Source organism: Photinus pyralis, unplaced genomic scaffold, assembly GCF_008802855.1.
Source record: "Photinus pyralis isolate 1611_PpyrPB1 unplaced genomic scaffold, Ppyr1.3 Ppyr1.4_LG8, whole genome shotgun sequence".
Classification (NCBI taxonomy): domain Eukaryota; kingdom Metazoa; phylum Arthropoda; class Insecta; order Coleoptera; family Lampyridae; genus Photinus; species Photinus pyralis.
In genome coordinates, this window is record NW_022170819.1 from 30990380 (window position 1) to 31007707 (window position 17328).

The 17328-nt window shown below is 33.8% G+C and overlaps 3 protein-coding genes across 8 annotated transcripts; 2 read left to right on the top strand and 1 right to left on the bottom strand.

The window, feature by feature from the left end:
* The first annotated feature begins 875 nt into the window (after positions 1–875).
* Positions 876–6353, top strand: LOC116179198. 5 transcript variants are annotated; one of them, XM_031498913.1, is made up of 5 exons: positions 876–1179; positions 1228–1546; positions 1609–1728; positions 1784–2024; positions 2098–3307. In XM_031498913.1, the coding sequence occupies exons 2-5, from the start codon at positions 1276–1278 to the stop codon at positions 2981–2983; spliced, it is 1518 nt and encodes a 505-aa protein (XP_031354773.1). In that variant the 5' UTR covers positions 876–1179; positions 1228–1275; the 3' UTR covers positions 2984–3307. The 5 variants fall into 5 exon arrangements, with proteins under 5 accessions (XP_031354773.1, XP_031354774.1, XP_031354776.1 ...); XM_031498916.1 differs by lacking the exon at positions 876–1179 and having other exon boundaries at positions 1193–1237; positions 1286–1546; XM_031498914.1 differs by lacking the exon at positions 2098–3307 and adding an exon at positions 5424–6353 and having other exon boundaries at positions 876–1546.
* Positions 6354–7090: 737 nt separating this feature from the next.
* On the top strand, positions 7091–8683 carry LOC116179200. The gene is made up of 2 exons (XM_031498919.1): positions 7091–7878; positions 7923–8683. Exons 1-2 carry the CDS (start codon positions 7453–7455, stop codon positions 8664–8666), a joined length of 1170 nt encoding a protein of 389 aa, XP_031354779.1. The 5' UTR covers positions 7091–7452; the 3' UTR covers positions 8667–8683.
* Positions 8684–11594: 2911 nt separating this feature from the next.
* LOC116178052 (serine/arginine-rich splicing factor 2) lies at positions 11595–15981 on the bottom strand. Of its 2 annotated transcripts, XR_004146799.1 has the most exons (5): positions 15665–15981; positions 15473–15616; positions 15226–15392; positions 14937–14998; positions 11595–14154 (listed from the first exon to the last, which is right to left on the bottom strand). XR_004146799.1 is itself a non-coding variant. In XM_031497333.1 (4 exons), the coding sequence occupies exons 1-3, from the start codon at positions 15847–15849 to the stop codon at positions 15227–15229; spliced, it is 495 nt and encodes a 164-aa protein (XP_031353193.1). In that variant the 5' UTR covers positions 15850–15981; the 3' UTR covers positions 14335–14998; position 15226. The 2 variants fall into 2 exon arrangements, 1 of the variants encoding a protein (XP_031353193.1); XM_031497333.1 differs by lacking the exon at positions 11595–14154 and having other exon boundaries at positions 14335–14998.
* Between the last annotated feature and the right edge of the window lie 1347 nt (positions 15982–17328).

Here is a 17328-nt window from a genome sequence, read left to right on the forward strand (position 1 = left end):
TTTGAGCACCTTGTGAATGTCCAAATTATGTGAAACTACACAAATAGCAAATTACTACAAAAATTGAAATGATTTTATTTCTTTTACAACTCGTTAATATTGAAGTAATTGCGTAAATTACATGCACACTATAACAACTGTTCGAAGTGCTCGCCACCATTATTAAGACAGGGATTCACTCTTTTCTTCATGTTTTCCAAGACGGAATGTAACTACTGTTGCGTCATGTTTCAAACGGCAGCTTTCCTGTTCGTAATTTGGCAATAGTGTGTAAGCGATTCCGAATACGTTGCAATCTCGTAAATTTGCATTAAACCAATTGCATGCATATAATTTAGACGGCTTTGTAAATCTGAACGATGAGTTCTTGTAGCACGGTTACTTTAAACGATAGAAGTACAATTTTCTCCAGACAGTGGTGTGACACGTTCCGTATGAGATACCCGTTTGTCGTAGCGGCTTTTTCGGACTTTGATGAAGAGGTTTTTCGAAACTCCTGTATACACAAACGTATCGAGTACTCTCAAACTCAATTTTCGTCTAGATTACGGAAACAGGACTGCAAATGCATCTTATTCTCTTCTAAAGTAAAAGGCATGTCAGAGTAAACCTATTACCTTTTACACGCTACAACTAAAAAAAACGTTTGTTTATAATTTATTAGTAATTTACCCACCTTGTAAATATTCAAAAGAAACTGGTAGTCTTTAAAAACGCCGTTTTGAAAAAGATGAAGGTAATAAACATTATAGGTTATGTTTTGTATTGGTGCACATATACCTGGTTGCGGCAAATGATTACTAATGTGATATTTTATAAGAGCGGCGCAGCATATGATTATTGATCTCCCTGTGCAAAGCAATGAATAAAGTAACGGGCGATGAAAAATGAGAAGCGGTCGATTATGACAATAATTTTAAATACTTGCACGATTATGCTGGTTGTAATTCGTGTGCTAAAGTTTGCAAAATAGTGTAAATGGAGGCGACACGCGACGCGGTGTTTTTGTATATGTAAAATGTATCCTTTTTTAAATTTTTAATCCCAAATATCCAAATTTGTGGCCAACATTTTTATCGATACGCCCATGGAAATGACTTGAGACGCTAATGGTACCTAACGAAAATTTTCCGCTTCCGATAACTTAAGTCACAGGCCACAGCCACAGCTTACTTATAAGTAAGCTGTGCCACAGCCACGGACCTATAACCTATATTTTGATTTTAGTTTAGCCGGGGTTTAGCCATTAATCAATAAAGTTTTGGTGGTTTATTTATGGTTTCAGGTTTTGAAGTGTTAAGTAACATGCCAGTTAAATGTGAACAATGCAATAAAATGTTTTCAAATCTTTATAATATGAATAGACATATTCGTAAGGTACATAAAATGAAACCTGCCTCAGATAACACCAGTGTGTGGAAGTGTAAGTGCTTGGAAGATGACTGCAATAAATCATTTCCGAGAAATAATGCACTAATCACTCATCTAACAGAAGAACATAATAAGACATTTGATTACACTGAAATTTCATTAAAGGATATGGATGGTATGTAGCAAAATAGATTGTAGTTTCTTTGTAGGAATTGTTTACTTTTTTCTTAATTTCAGAATTTCAGTCCTGGAAATCCTCAATTGAGAAAGAAACGAAATGCAGCTACATATTTAAATCCAAAATTAATAGTGCAGTTGGTTTTACGATGTACTATAATTGTAATCGAAGTTTTGCAGGTATGTAATAATACGGTATTTAAACGCATGCAAAATATTTATTAACTGTTTTTAGGAAAAGGACCGAGAGACAAAAATAAACAATATAAACGATTACTAAAAAGTAAGGGCTCATGTAAAATGTCATCTTATTGTACTAGCCAAATTAAAGTAACAAAGAAAGGTGGAAGTGATATACTGATACAATGGCAAAAAACACACTATGGTCACACATTTGATTTAAAACACATAAGACTTTCAATTCAAGATCGTGAAGAAGTTGCCTTGAAACTAATTAGTGGTGTTACTTCGGAAAAGTAAGTTATACATCTTATAAATGTGAAAAACTTTTTAGGGATTGTCAGTGTATTTATGTTTGTCAAATTGTAGGATCTTAGAAGAAATACAAAATGGTTTAGAAAAGGAATTAAAAAGACTAGACCTATTAACTCGCAAAGATATCTGGAATATTAAGGAGAGATTCAATATCAAAGATAGTGATGGGGAAAGACTTGTAAACGATGCAATCTCTGTAGATTTATCGGTTCAAGAATACAGTACAAATGATTCAGAAGACAACCCAGAGTTATTGTTATATATATTTGAGAGACATATAGAGGCATTGGCTCTCAATTATAACATTGAGACTTATGAGAAATATTGGAAAATATTTCAAGAGTCTGGCGATTTTTACACTGTAATTAAACTATCTGACTCAAAATGTTGTGAAGAATATTGTCCAGCTTGTAATATATGCAAACATATGTATTCTTGTACTTGTCAAGATTTTGAGGAAACTATTATATGTAAACATGTACACTATATCCATTGTAACACTGTCAACAGTATTGGAGAAAATGTTGATAATTATAACGATGTGAAAGAGAACAATGTCGGCGTAACTTCCATACCTCAAAGCAATAAGTCTGATGCTCAAAATTTAAAATTAAACAAAATGATTAATAAAGTATGTTATAAGTTGCAGCAATGTGAATTTGAAACATTGAATGATGAGGTTATTCAACAAATTGCTTACCATTTGAAAATGCTAAATAAGTTAATAATATTGCCGAAATATAATGAAAAGCAAATATTACAAAACAACAATGTAATTATTGAGCCTCAATTGCGATTTTCTTCTACAAAAAGGAAGCGTAAAAATGTAAAAAGAAAAAATACTTATGAAAGGTCAACTACTATAAACAATGTTTTAAATAACCAAACTAATTTATGTGTTTCTACGTCACCCATATATGACCACATGTATTATGAATAACGTGCACTTTGCAAACTCAACTGAATTATTGTTCATTATTATTAATTATTCTTATTGCATTAGACCACAGAAAACAATGCATGTTAAATTTCTGTAATATGCTTTTTTTTATGGTTTAACAACTGTTCGATCCATAACATATACCGGGTAGGGATTTAACATGGGAAATTAGTTTTATGCAATATCTTGCCTTCCTGTACATTTTACCGAAAAAACTAGAGTTTAAAGTTGTTCAGAATTAAAAGATGCATACAAAACTCTTTTTATTAAGCTTTTGGTAAACCTGCAAATTTAAAAATAAATTTTAATGTTTCTGTTATGAGTAGCAATTCATAAAACAACAAAAGTCATGGCTTTTTAAAGTATACCTTAGTGGGAAAAAGCTGCCTGCGCCATCTAGAATGCACGAAAGGGGGTTACGTTTGGCATGTTGTCTTGAATGGCGGGCGTGAACGCGTCGCTCCATAAATGTTTGTTGTTATTTTGTGTTATTTAATGCAGGTAGTAATTTTTGCATTTCTATATATCGTATTTGTGTTTTGTGTGTCATATTTTATATTTTTTGTGTGTTTGAATCTTTGTTTTTGAAATTTACTTGGTTTAACCGCAATGCAGAATCACATATGTGATACCGTTATGCTATTGTTTGTAAATGTTTACGTTTTTGGTGTAATGCTTTCTTAATTTATGTTTATTGATGTTAATTACTTGGTCTTGTCCCTGAAGTAACATTCATATAAGTTTTAATCAGTTTATTTTAATATGTGGAAATTACCGATTCGTTTAATGTATGTACTGACTTGTTGTTTGTAACTAAGAATTTTGTCCGTGAATGAAGCAGCACGGAGGTGGTAAAAACTAGTCAAAATTGAGCTACGACACCTAATTCCGTGATTATCTTCGACATTCAACTGTAGGCCCGAAACCCCGAAACCAGGGGCGGGTTACCTATCTTGCAGGAGCGGGATTACGCTAATCAAAGCTCTTCAGTTTAGAATCTATGTGCGATAAATGAGTGTCGATTCAATAATTTCCACATATCTTGTTTTTAGTTGAATTTGCCTACAAGGCCATGTAATTTTCCATCTTGCTTTTAACAAAAGGACTTTATTGCATCAAAGATGAGTCACATCCTGTGGATTTCACCCTTTCTTAGAATCTTAGGTACCTGCTTACCTGACCCATAATTCCCAAAACTTGTTTTTAACCTATATGTTACCTCTTGAAGTTTACCTGCTACTTTTTGTGATATCTTCGGAAGTAATAAGAATTTTCTGGTTTTCTTTAAAGCATTTCTTAATTGCGCATCTTTTTTTTAATTTGAGTTATCAAAGCTTGATCCGACCAAATGGTTGTTATGGAAAATATTGTAAAGAGAGGGCTCACACGACGCGGTGTTTGATTTAATGTATATGTAAAATGTGTCCTTTTTTATATTTTTAATCCCAAATATGTGGAACATTTTTTTTTGATACGCCCCTGGAAATGAAACTATAAACTGTTCCGCTTCCGATAACTTAGTCACAGCCAGAGGTCACTTTTGATTTTGTGAAGTTTTTGGTGGTTTATTTATGATTTTGAAATGTTACAACATGCCAGTTAAATGTGAACAGTGCAGTAAATTATTTTCAAAACGATCTAGTTTGAATAGACATATACGTGAGGTACATAAAATGAAACCAAAAGTTGCCTCATATGACACCAGTGTGTGGAAGTGTAAATGCTTGGAAGATGACTGCAATAAATCATTTCAGCAAAATAAAGCATTAATTACTCATCTAACAGAAGAACACAGTAAAACATTTGATTACATTGAACTTTCATTAAGGGATATGGATGGTATGTAGAATGTAGGAAAATAGATTGTAGTTTCTTTGTAGGAAATGTAGGAATAATGGTTTTTCCAAGGGTTTCTCATTACTTTTTTCCCAATTTCAGAATTTCAGTCCTGGAAAACCTCAATTGAGAAAGAAACTAAATGCAGCTACATATTTAAATCAAAAGTTAATAGTGCAGTTGGTTTTACGATGTACTATAATTGTAATCGAAGTTTTACAGGTAGGTAATAATACAGTATTTAAACGCATGCAAAATATCTATTACCTAACTGTTTTTAGGAAAAGGACCGAGAGACAAAAATAAACAATATCAACGATTACTAAAAAGTAAGGGCTCATGTAAAATGTCATCTTGTTGTACTAGCCAAATTAAACTAATCAAGAAAGGTGGAAATGATATACTGATACAATGGCAAAAAACACACTATGGTCACACATTGGATTTAAAACACGTAAGACTTTCAGTTCAAGATCGTGAAGAAGTCGCCTTGAAACTAATTAGTGGTGTTACTTCGGAAAAGTAAGTTATACATCTTATAATTAATGTAAAACAGCTTTTAGGGATTGCCAGTTTATGTGTATTTATATTTGTCAAATTGTAGGATCTTGGAAAAAACACAAGATGGTTTAGAAAAAGAGTTAAAAAGGCTAGACCTATTAACTCGCAAAGATATCTGCAATATTAAGGGCAGTTTCAACATCAAAGATAGTGATGTGGAAAGCCATGTAAACGATGCAATCTTTGTAGATTTATCGGTTAAAGAATGCAGTACAAATAATTTAGAAGACAACCCAGAGTTAGTGTTATATATATTTGAGAGACATGTAGAAGCATTGACCCTTAATTATAACATTGAGACTTATGAGAAATATTGGAAAATATTTAAAGAGTCAGGCGATTTTTACACTGTAATTAAACTATCTGATACTAAATGTTGTGAAGAATATTGTTCAGCTTGTAATATATGCAAACATATGTATTCTTGTAGTTGTCAAGATTTTGAGGAAACATTTATTATATGTAAACATATACACTATATCCATTATAACACTTTCAACAATATTGCAAAAAATGTTGATAATTATAACAGACGTGTAACTTCCACATCTCAAAGCAATGAGTCTGATACTGATAATTTAAAATTAAACAGTATGATTAATTTAGTATGTTATAAGTTGCAGCAATGTGAATTTGAAACATTGAATGATGAGGTTATTCGACAAATTGCTTACCATTTGAAAATACTAAATAAGTTAATAATATTGCCGAAATATAATGAAAAGCAAATATTACAAAACAACAATATTGAGCCTCAATTGCGATTTTCTTCTACAAAAAGGAAGCGTGAAAATATAAAAAGAAAAAATTCTTATGAGAGGTCAAATAAAAATACTATAAACAATGTTTTAAATAACCAAACTAATTTATGTATTTCTACATCACCCATATATGACCACATGTATTATAAATAACGTGCATTTTCTATTGTTTAATTTTGTTTTGGATAAGCAATAAAAGTATATCTATTGAATTTGTTTTTTCATTAAACAATCAATTAAATTTTGTTTCATGCAATCTACAAATTAGTAATAAGTAAGTTAAAATTTCTGAGCTTTTAGCTCATGATATGTGCAGTATAGATCGGCCTGGGCTTGCTGAATTTTTTTTAAAGAACGGAGACTTTTCGGGAGACTGAATGAAGGTGTTTATATCACTTCATCAGAGCCACTCGAATCTCACACCCTTCTTTTTGCAGGAACTATAGAAGCACAAGTAAAACTTTATTATTACTTAGCTAAAAACAACTTATTCGGTTATATCCCACAATTTTCGTGATCTTTCTCTCGTCTACGGCAATATAGTAATTATAATAATATCATTTATTAAGATGCAAAATAATGCAATTGTAGAACATACCTATATCTCAAAAGGGGACAGGTCAGCATGCTGGTTTTCACCGCCCGCATAATTACATGTTCTGTAACTCCATTAGTTTATCATATATAGCTTAAGTTTAAAGGTGTGAGGAGACTTACAATTTACTAATTTAATAATATTTAATAATTTAATAACTACATATTTATTGTAGTTTACTGAAGCATTATATTCAAAGTGCTTATTCGATGCCTCTAACCATTTTTATTAATTTCATGTAGCTCGTGGTCCGTATATTTTAAATCCCAATTATCCATATCGATACGCCACTGGAAGGGAGACGCTAACGGTAACGGATGCAATAATGAACGCGATAACTTAGTCACGGCTAGAGACCACTTTTGCTCACGTTTGTGACTGAGCATTCTCCATTGCATTAGTCTTTCATCTCAACCTCGACATTTTTTCCTATTCGCAGTTTTTTTCAATATATCAGAGGTAAGGTAGGCCGGTAGGGTCTTATCAATGTTAATAGAATTTTTGGAGTAACATAACCGCCACTTTTGTTGTGCACTGGTATATTAAAAATAGAAATAATAGTACGCACTACGCATGCGTAACATGCAAAATCGTTTCTTTGCAACGGCAGGCGCATGTGAGAAAGCTGTGCACAATTATTTCCAACGGGTGACTTAAAATAGATTGTCACATTCCTACATTGTGAGAACTTATTGTATTTAAGTGCACCTTTAAAAATGGAAAGTGACAGTGACTATGAATCCGAATTTAAACCACCCCATCTTCTAAAAGTAGAGTTTAATTCTCTACCAGAGTCTCTACCTGAACTTTCCAAAGCGAAGTATGAAAAGGCATATAAATGGTTCATGGATTGGCAAAAAGACCATTACAACTCTTCCTCCTGTAGCGAAAATATCTTCGTAGATTATTTTAAAGAAATGTCGAATAAATGTAAATCGTCGACGCTATGGGGGCACTATTCAATGTTGAGGACGACTGTTAACATTAATCACAATGTGGATATTTCGAATTATTTAAAATTAAAGGCATTTCTCAAACAACAATCGAGCGGCTATCAACCTCAAAAGTGGAAAACATTCACCTCGCAAGACATTAACAAATTTATCACGCAAGCTCCCGATGACCAGTATCTTTTGGCAAAGGTACACCTTAGAGACCTTGAAAAAATGTAACTAATTTTTTACAGGTCGCCTTAATTATGGGCGTAATGGGCGGTTGTCGCAGGCATGAGTTGCATCAAATGACAATGTCAAACATAAACGATCTAGGATCGGCCGTTATAGTTACAATTCCCAATACGCGCACGAAATTCTTACGAACTTTCACTATAACTGGCTATCACTACGAGTTCTTTAAGAAGTACGCAGATCTGCGACCGGATAACATTACCGACTCTAGTTTCTTTTTAAATTACCGCAACGGCAGATGTGGCACAATGAGAGTGGGTATCAATAAGTTCGGGGCTATGGGTAAAGTAATTGCAAAATATTTAAAACTGCCAAATCCAGAGTTGTACACCGGCCATAATTTTCGCAAGTCGTGTGCGACGGTCCTGGTCGATTCAGATGAGTACTTGGCATCTTCGCGAGCTAACCGAAAGAAATCTGCCGAATCATGCGAATTGATCAGTTGCAAGCCGACTGCGGACTTAGTCGAGGATGCAGCAGTTGTAAGAAAAGTCGAAAATATCTACGAGGAGTGTGTGATGGATGATGACCCCTTAGACATTAAGTATGACGAATTTAATGAAAATAAGTATGTGGCAGCTGCAAATAATGCCCAAACTTCCATATCGCCATCAAGCTCGAAAACGCAATTATATGAAAATCAGAGTAATGTCAGTTTTGAGTACAATTTGAAACACTTACCAAAATTGATTTTTAACAATTGTACTAACGTTACTATTAATGTCATTCATAATAACAAATAAAAATATTGTTGCAATTCTCTACTGTTTCTGGGTTGACTGATTTATATATTTACTTCAGTCACATCTAATTATAACAATCATACTGCAAGATTGATAAGCATATGCCCAAAAGCCAGCCCCCACCTCTTAGATGTGCCCAATCCACCTCATGTTCAATAGGGTTCTTGTGAGAAAAAATTGCTCCCAAGGTGCACCAGTCTCACTTATTATTTGTTTGGTTTTTTCATCTTTATATTATATCATGGGAATTGATAAAAAGTTTTCAACTAGCACCAATTACACTGTTTTATTTGTTTTCTCTCTCTTGTTTTGGGTTTTAAACAAGCTTGCGCCCAATAGGGAGAATGCAAAAAATGTAAGTTCTATAAATTTTCATATACCTAATATGATGCACGAATGATCACAGAGCATGTAAATGAAAGAATTTTTTCAAAACAAGCAAGCGTTTTCTCAAAATTAGGGAAAGAAGTTTGAATTTCGTGACGCGTCCAGAAGCGTGGATGACGTCACAAGCGCGCTTCAAGCCCCACCTACAAATGCATCGCGGTGCCGTTGCTGTTGTATTTTTGCACCCTTTGCCATTTCTTGACGGCAGATTTATAAAAAAACTGACAGGGGAGAACAAGAAGTACCCAAGAAAAAAAACAACACCCTCCAATTAGAGCGATATAACGTAACCCACCAGTATTTCACCACCACCGTTTGGAGTGAACAGTCTCGTTGCAGGGTACGTTTTCTAATTTACATGAACGTTAGAGATACCATTATAATGAAATTGTGAAAAGTCCCCATCGATCCCATGTGCCCAAAAAAATTTATTCAAGGTTCGCAAAAATGGGTTTTCTGGATTGTTTAGCGAAACGATTAATTTTAAGATAAAAATAGTTCAGATAAAAATTGTAGATCATGCAATTATATACAAAAAATGTCCTTACACTTTTTCTCCTCGGATTCAGTACTGAGAAAAAGCGATTCTAAAATTAGGTAGTGTACTTGACGCGTTTTTTTTAACGTGGTTTCCCCAGTAGGCCTCCACGGTGTATTTTATTTAATCTTAGTAGAATAATAGGTCTTCTCATTCAGTTTATTCTTCTTTTTCGTATTCTCTTTCTCCATAAACTTCTTGTTTTTCTTCGTCTTCTTCTTCCTGATTCGACGTAAATTGTTCAAATAGTGATACATCAGGTGTTTTGTCGTCGATGTAAGGATCAATGCAATTAATTATAATTAATGTAAGTCAAGCATCTGCTCTTAATTAACAAATACATACACAAATAACATTATGCATTGTTGTGCGGTATTTGATACTGTTATCCTTAACTGTACTTACCTAGGTACTTATTTTATTTGTTTTAAGTCATTTTACTACACCGTTTATTTAATTTAAAACGTAATAAGAGTTGATTCAAATTTGCACTCATTTTTTTTCATCCTGTTTCATACAGGATTGTATTTTGAAACTACTGTTTTATTAACCAAACTTTTGATTATCCGAAGCACTACCATACCAGTTCCAATTAGTTCGGATAATCGACGTCCTACATGTTTTCAATACGAGAGAAGGTTGGCATATTTTGTTGGGACCATAACAAAAAAAAGCAGAAAGACGGGCACTTATCATTCAATATTAATGTATATTAGTCACACAGACTAATAGTTTGACTATATTATTTGTCATAGGGAGCGTAGTCACGCATATTATGGGGAATACAGCTTTAGTCAATTTTAGAATCGCTTTTCTCAGAAATACTGAATCTTGGGGGAAAAAGTGTAAGAACAATTTTTGTAGATAATTGCATGATCTACAATTTTTGTCTGACCTATTTTTATCATAAAACTAACCGTTCCTCTAAAAAATAAACATTTATTTATGCGATTATTAAGAGATCGCTCAAACATTTAGTGCCAAATGGTTGCTGGCAATACCTACAGACGCGACTCAATTTAGAACTGGCGACAACCGAGCTCAATTTCTATATTTTGGTATAGGAGTTTACACGGTTTTTTCTTTCTATGAACAAAGGTGCTGCTTAGGATAAAATGTTTATTATGGACATTCGGTTCTACGACAGTTTTAAAGTCAGTAGAAATGAATTACGAAGAGATGATTATGCTGCTCAATTGTGATCATAAATACCCTTGAATTGGTTTAAATTGTAACATTGATAACAACGAATATTGTATTCCGTGCACTAAATCAATGTGTTTTGTCTTGCATTTAAGGGAATAAAGTGACACATTTTTATCCTGGGAGAAAAACGCGACGAGGGACTAAGTGACAGCACAATTTAATGATTAATGGTAATCTTTATATGTACATTTTAAATATTGCATTATATTTTATATTTATACCGCTTCCCGTATATTTATTTTTGAATTACAAGGTATTATTGATCCAAAAAGTACAAGGTATATCATTGTATATTGTTATACCTATACTCTTTTGATTGATCTTACAAATAATTGTTTAGCCCCAATATGGCGGATTATTATAACTTGTAGCATAACTGTAGTACACTATATGCTTGTAGCCACTGTCCCAATACTGTCACTATAGCAATGCCCACACAGTAGTGGTTTCTAATTAACTTTTTTTAAATTAACAAATAAAAAACGATTGTTTTGTTTACATTTATTCAGTTTAAAATACAAATAAGCAAGATAGTTTATTGGTGTGAACCTGAAAATAAATAAAGATTAGTGTAGATTGCAGAAAAGTATTTAGTAACATGTACCTGCATACTTACCACACATCGAGTCTATTTCGACAATCACGTAAACAAAAAGGTATACTAAGAAACGACACATCCCCTTTTGGAAATCGGAAGAAGAGGGAATCCAAATGTCACAACATGGAAAATTGTCCAAACAAAAATGACTACCTAGATCACAATAAACTATCTAAAAGAAAAGTGTCAACTTTCTGGCTATGCAGAGGAACAGATTTTTGCACTGGCAATGTTGAGCAAAAAACTGAACAGAACATAAAGATGAATATTTACAGTACCATCCGAATTATGGAGTCTTTGGTAAAGTTGTACATGCACCCATTCATTTGGTTCAACACCAAACTATAAGTTGATTTCATACAATCGAACCGAATTCACAAATCAAACAATATGACTGAACGCTCACATTCCTTAATCAAGTAAATAATCACTAAACTGTCAACAAACCACCTTTATACCTCCAATTAAAGATGCGGATTTTGATTTTTCTTTTAGACAATAGCACAGCTAAATTATCTTTTATAAATTGAGAACTCCCTAGTGAACCACTTATTCTAATGCTACAATTTCTAAAAACGCTCAGTTGAACTTAAAAATCTGCATATGTTAATCAATGTTGAATGTAAGCTTAGCTTGCTATATTCAAGCTAAGAGGAAGATCGGTCGTAGGCCAAACCGCGCTTATTTTTGTGTAATTTAGGTATTATGACATTCAATGAAAAATTGAAACATCATGTTTCAGGGACTGTAATGGTTGTAAATTGAACAAATTGTCGCAAAAGGGCGATTATATAAAACCGGGTTTATAATATTATTTCTCATAATGAGGCAGTATTCAGTTCTTATTTTAGAAAAAAAATATGCAACGAAAAACAGCGTACCCTGTCATTATGCTTATTTGGTAGATTTTTTTTACTCTTTTCAATGATGTAACATGTTGCATGGTTTATTTATTTATTTTAATCAAAAGGTTAATTTTTGGCTTATAATCAATACATTTGTTGTTAATCCACCCTATTTAAATCCATTGGCGATTTATAAGTGACAATCAGTAAAATCGATCATCCCTTGGCCTTTGAGGGTTATTGATTTAAAAAAAAATTTCAAAAATACACATTTTCAATTTGAATTTAGACACCCACATTGTTAGGATCTGTCTATTTCGAGTCATAGCTGTTGCATAGTAATGTTTTGGTTCAACTGAACATTTTAGAGATGCATCACAGCAAAATTAATGGTCCTTGTGAAATACGAGTAATATCCTGTATACAGAATATGCAAAGAAATAGTGGTGGAAAAATGTTGTGGTTACCTCAACCAAAGTTTTCAATTCTCGAGTAATTTGCGAAAGATTTACGTTTCGCTCCTTTGTTCGCCCATTAAAATCACCTACATCCTCCATAGGAAAATTAAAAATCCCAACGATAAGCGTGCAACCAAATTATCAATACATGAGTATACTTCCTAAAATTTACGATTAAATTCCTTTAATGGTGGTTTATACAATCATTATCATTAGTTCACTATCGTTATCATTAAGAAATAACCAATACAAACAAATGTATGGTGGCTCGGTTAGCGACGCACCATAAACTTATTTCTATTGGCTATTTCTTAATGATCTAATATGATAATAATTGTATAGGATGCCAAATTGTAAAGTTTTACAAAAGAGTATGTAAGAACTATCTTAGTAAAATAAAAAAAATTATGAAGTTAGTTGGATCAATTAAATCGAAATTTGATCAGCATGATCTTTTATGTGAGAACTAAAAAGGGACAAACCATTACACAAATCTGTTATCGAATTATTAATTATGTTCAATTATTACCCCTCAAGGTCAGTTTTGAAGGTACTGTTGTACCAAATTATTTCTTAAGATGTTAGTGATTCAAGAGCGTTACTTGAAACGCTAACGAACTGCAAGTTTTTTTCGAGCCCAGTAACCTAATGGCTACAGTATTGCAGTTTTCAAAAAGGAAATTAACTATAACATTGCAAGGTTTTTAAGTTTGTGAAAAGTTTTGTTCATTGAGATTGATTGTAACATTTCTTATAAATGTATAGTGAATAGGTATAGGTGAAGATAATGTTTTCTGAAATTTTCAAAAACTAGGTCTGGATTAGTTATTTTAGCGTCTAAGGTGCTAACTTTGAAGAGATCCGAAATTAGGTGTTAAGGGGAAAAATTTTTACAAGATCGGAAAGGGTAGGTAGTCCAAATGACTTCATAGATTATTTGTAACATGTCTGCTATTATTATTATTAAACTTTTCCATACAATGGTACTATTTTCCACAACCTGAATGTAATACAAGTGAAGTTATATTACTTTGATTTGGTTGGAAAAAAAGTAGTAAAAAGAGTAATGACTTCCTCTAGAAAAAATGGAAACCATTCGTAAGTGGGTTAAGCAATTACCACCCTTTTACTTGTAATTTTATGCAAAAAATGTTTTTTATGTAATTTACAATCAATATCAATGGAAAAAACAGTAAAGGATTTGGCAAACTGAATGCCAAAAATTTTGTTGGTGAAAAATAGTTGCCCTTTAGTATGTATGCGAGCAGTATTTGTTTTGTAATTGAGCAACAATCACAAAACAGACTGTTGGTCTGGCAAGTCTGCACATGAAACTGCAGGCAGCTACAGGAGATTGGCCGCACCACTACAGCAAAGGCCACGGGCTCTCGTTATCTCCCCCTTCTCGCTCTGCACTGCTACTGGTCTGCACTGCACAGCACCCCAGGCACTCCGCCTGTTCACATAAAACCGATTAGTACTGGTCTTTAACTAAAGCAGACACTTCAAAAAATAATGTGCGGTAAGCATAAACAAGCTATGAAGTTTGGTACAATAAAAGTCAGTCCACATTAAATATTGAAGTGTCTGCCAATTATATTTTTATACAATTCTGCAATTAATAAAAACAAGTAAGTATTTGCACAAATATTATAATTAGATACACATCCACTTACGAAATAAAACATAATGAACCCTACACTAAATGGAAACCATAAATTGTGCTGTTACTAAAACTATAATTAAAGGAGTATCAATATTAGTTCATCTTCAAATACAGAAGTCAAAAGCGAATTTCGTCAAGTCAACCAATCAAAATACACGGTTATCAATTTAAAATGCTCACCCAGGTTTAGAAGACCGGACTAGAATCTAGATAATGAAATATAGAACAATTCGTTTATTGACTTGAACATTTCGTTGCGAAAACCAGGGTACGATTAAATGATAACTGTGCACATAAAACTATATCGGTCGACGCACTCAACAAAAAAAAATCGGAAAGCGAACTAAGTTTTGAACGATTAAAATAAGCAACTTACTTTAAAGTCAACCACTAAAACATTTTTTTCGGGTCGATATTCTCTTACACTTCTACTTTTATTGGTTTTTTTTTCAATTACAATGTGAATACAAAAGAAAAAAAATTCACACAAATAGCAAATGTGAAAATGGCCAATTAAAAGAAATTTTACAATTTAAGACTAATTACTAAGGATAAACAATGAAATAAAGTACCTTTTAAGATGAAGATTTCATGTAATATTTACGCCACAATGACCCACGTTTTATAAGAACGGCTAGAAATAGAAAAAAACACCTTTAACTAAACAGAAAATTTACTAGTGCCTAAACTTAAACGTGACCCCAACACTTACTTTAGGCTACCGCGTTGGAGCTCTAGCATTGTGTTTATCGCACAATATTTAAAGGGTTAAATTTGAAACACAACTTCGAATACTACAAGCAACAAAGGTGGTTTGGCTGGGAGTCACGTTTAGTTTTAGTTTAGTTAGGACTTTGATACCTTAGGATTTCGATCTGGAACGTGACTTGCTGCCAGACGGCTTGTCAGATTTGGAACGTGATCGAGACCTTCCCCTCGAGCTCTTACTATCGGAACGAGACCTTGACCTCGACTTGGAGTGGCTGCGACTTGGTGAACGGCGACGGTGGGATCTTGACCTGCTTCGCCTACGAGAGCGAGACCAAAATTACCCACGCAAACTTGGCACTACTGAAATGAATGGAAGCGAAAGCAAAATTGGTCATACCTTCTCCGGCTAGAACGTCCATATCGGCGATGTGGAGATGTCGGACGTCCGTAGCGGGCCATTTGCACTCTCAACTCCCTTCCGTCCAACATACGACCGTCCATGGCGTCGAGTGCGTCTTCGGCATCCCGCTTATCATAAAATCTAAAGACGCAATTTGTCAAAAGGCGGTTACAAACTAACGCTACGCACCTGACGAACGCAAATCCACGACTTTCTCTGGTGAAGCGATCCCTGGGAATATAAACATCACCGACTTCGCCGCAGCGTTCGAAAACCCGGCGTAAATCTTCTGGCGTGGTCCGATAAGTAAGGTTATCAACTTTTAACGAAACCATGCCTTCGATGCGAGGCGGAGGCCTACCGTAACTCATCATTGAAAGGAACTCGTCCTCCGTAAATATTTACTTTTGGAAATCGAAAAAAAACTCAAAAATTTGCAAAAGAAATCACCTCTACGCGTCTTACGAATTACAACAAAATGGAGGTCAAGATGACGCCGACAAATGGCGCTTAAACTTGAAAATAGATAGCGTGGTTGCCACACTTACGCATTTAAAGGACGGTGTGCTGTTATATTTATTAAAAATTCCGCCTGAAAAAAGGTGCAAACGATTTGCGTTATTTCGTAAAAGACTAATGTAATGCATTTAGACGAAAATAGAAATATAACAAAATTGGGTCCGTATTTGAGGATATAGAGGGGATAAAAACAACCTTTTTATTTTTAAATAAATCTAGAGTTGCAAACCTTGTTTGGAGCGTTTCCTTTTTGAATATTTTTCTCGGAAACCAAAAGACGATAAAGAAGAACGACATATCTTTGGATATGCCCTTTCAGATTCTTAATGAACAATTTTCCCAACATATTACCTATACCACAGATAGCGCATCGACGCATCCTCAGATGGAAGCCAGAAAAAATTCTGTATTCGACGAAATTTGATCTTTTGTAATCTTTCACTGTGAAAATGCTGTAATCTAAACATTTCAAAACCAGACTAGCCAAATTCTTGATCGAACAGCTTCCTAGCTCAGACCGGTATATCTAAGCGTTATTATTTGAAAAAAGAAACTTTTGTGCCGTTGCGGCGCACCAAAATTTTTTCAAAAACGGGTCCGTTATTTTCGTTTCCGTGTGCCTAATATTCATATGGAAAATTTGACCAAATCGGTCTTTTGAAAAATCGCCAACGTACGTACCTACAATAACGTACGTATACTTTACGCGTAGATACTTATACGTATAACGGGTGATCAAAAACGAGTTGCTGTCGAGTCGCCTTTGGAAGTTGAAGTTAAATACGATTTCCCATGTAAACAAAAATTTCAAAGGTGACTCGACAACAACTCATATTTGATCGCATTGTACCTACATATGGGGGAAAATTATTCTTTAGAAGTTGCTTAAAATGATCCAAAAAACGGTGATTGATCGCAATATAGCCACCTAGCTCAAGCTAGAATGCTACAAATTCAGATTGTAACTTTTTGCGGGACTGCCGAATTGCTACTTCGAATTATATGAAACTGTATTTAAGTGAAAATTGAATTCATATGTGGAAAAGCTATAGGCATTGAATAAAAATCAATTTTTAGCGCATTTTCCAACGAAGTTGGGTGCGCTATTGCAGCCACTTTCTCTGTCCGTCCGTCTGTCCGAGGCCTTAACTACTCCTACAGTTTTCAAGATATTTAGTTCGTTGCATTCGGTAGCATATCGCTCTGGCACCTGAGAGGAAAATCTTGACGATTGAACTGCGCATGGGCAGGCTGCCCAATGTTAACTTTTTTATTTATTAATATATTTTGTTGAAATTTTAATCACAGATACTTGTAGTAAAGGCAAATATATC

What these genes read in the sequence shown, in the direction of transcription:
- LOC116178052 (XM_031497333.1), bottom strand. Translation starts at nt 15,849, where the DNA reads ATGATGAGTTACGGTAGGCCTCCGCCTCGCATCGAAGGCATGGTTTCG. An exon ending in CGTGGATTTGCGTTCGTCAG is followed by an intron (nt 15,617 to 15,664) that starts GTGCGTAGCGTT and finishes TTGCGTCTTTAG; the next exon opens with ATTTTATGATAAGCGGGATG. An exon ending in GGACGTTCTAGCCGGAGAAG is followed by an intron (nt 15,393 to 15,472) that starts GTATGACCAATT and finishes TCGCTCTCGTAG; the next exon opens with GCGAAGCAGGTCAAGATCCC.
- LOC116179198 (XM_031498913.1), top strand. Translation starts at nt 1,276, where the DNA reads ATGGTTTCAGGTTTTGAAGTGTTAAGTAACATGCCAGTTAAATGTGAA. An exon ending in TTGTAATCGAAGTTTTGCAG is followed by an intron (nt 1,729 to 1,783) that starts GTATGTAATAAT and finishes AACTGTTTTTAG; the next exon opens with GAAAAGGACCGAGAGACAAA. An exon ending in AGTGGTGTTACTTCGGAAAA is followed by an intron (nt 2,025 to 2,097) that starts GTAAGTTATACA and finishes GTCAAATTGTAG; the next exon opens with GATCTTAGAAGAAATACAAA.
- LOC116179200 (XM_031498919.1), top strand. Translation starts at nt 7,453, where the DNA reads ATGGAAAGTGACAGTGACTATGAATCCGAATTTAAACCACCCCATCTT. An exon ending in ACCAGTATCTTTTGGCAAAG is followed by an intron (nt 7,879 to 7,922) that starts GTACACCTTAGA and finishes AATTTTTTACAG; the next exon opens with GTCGCCTTAATTATGGGCGT.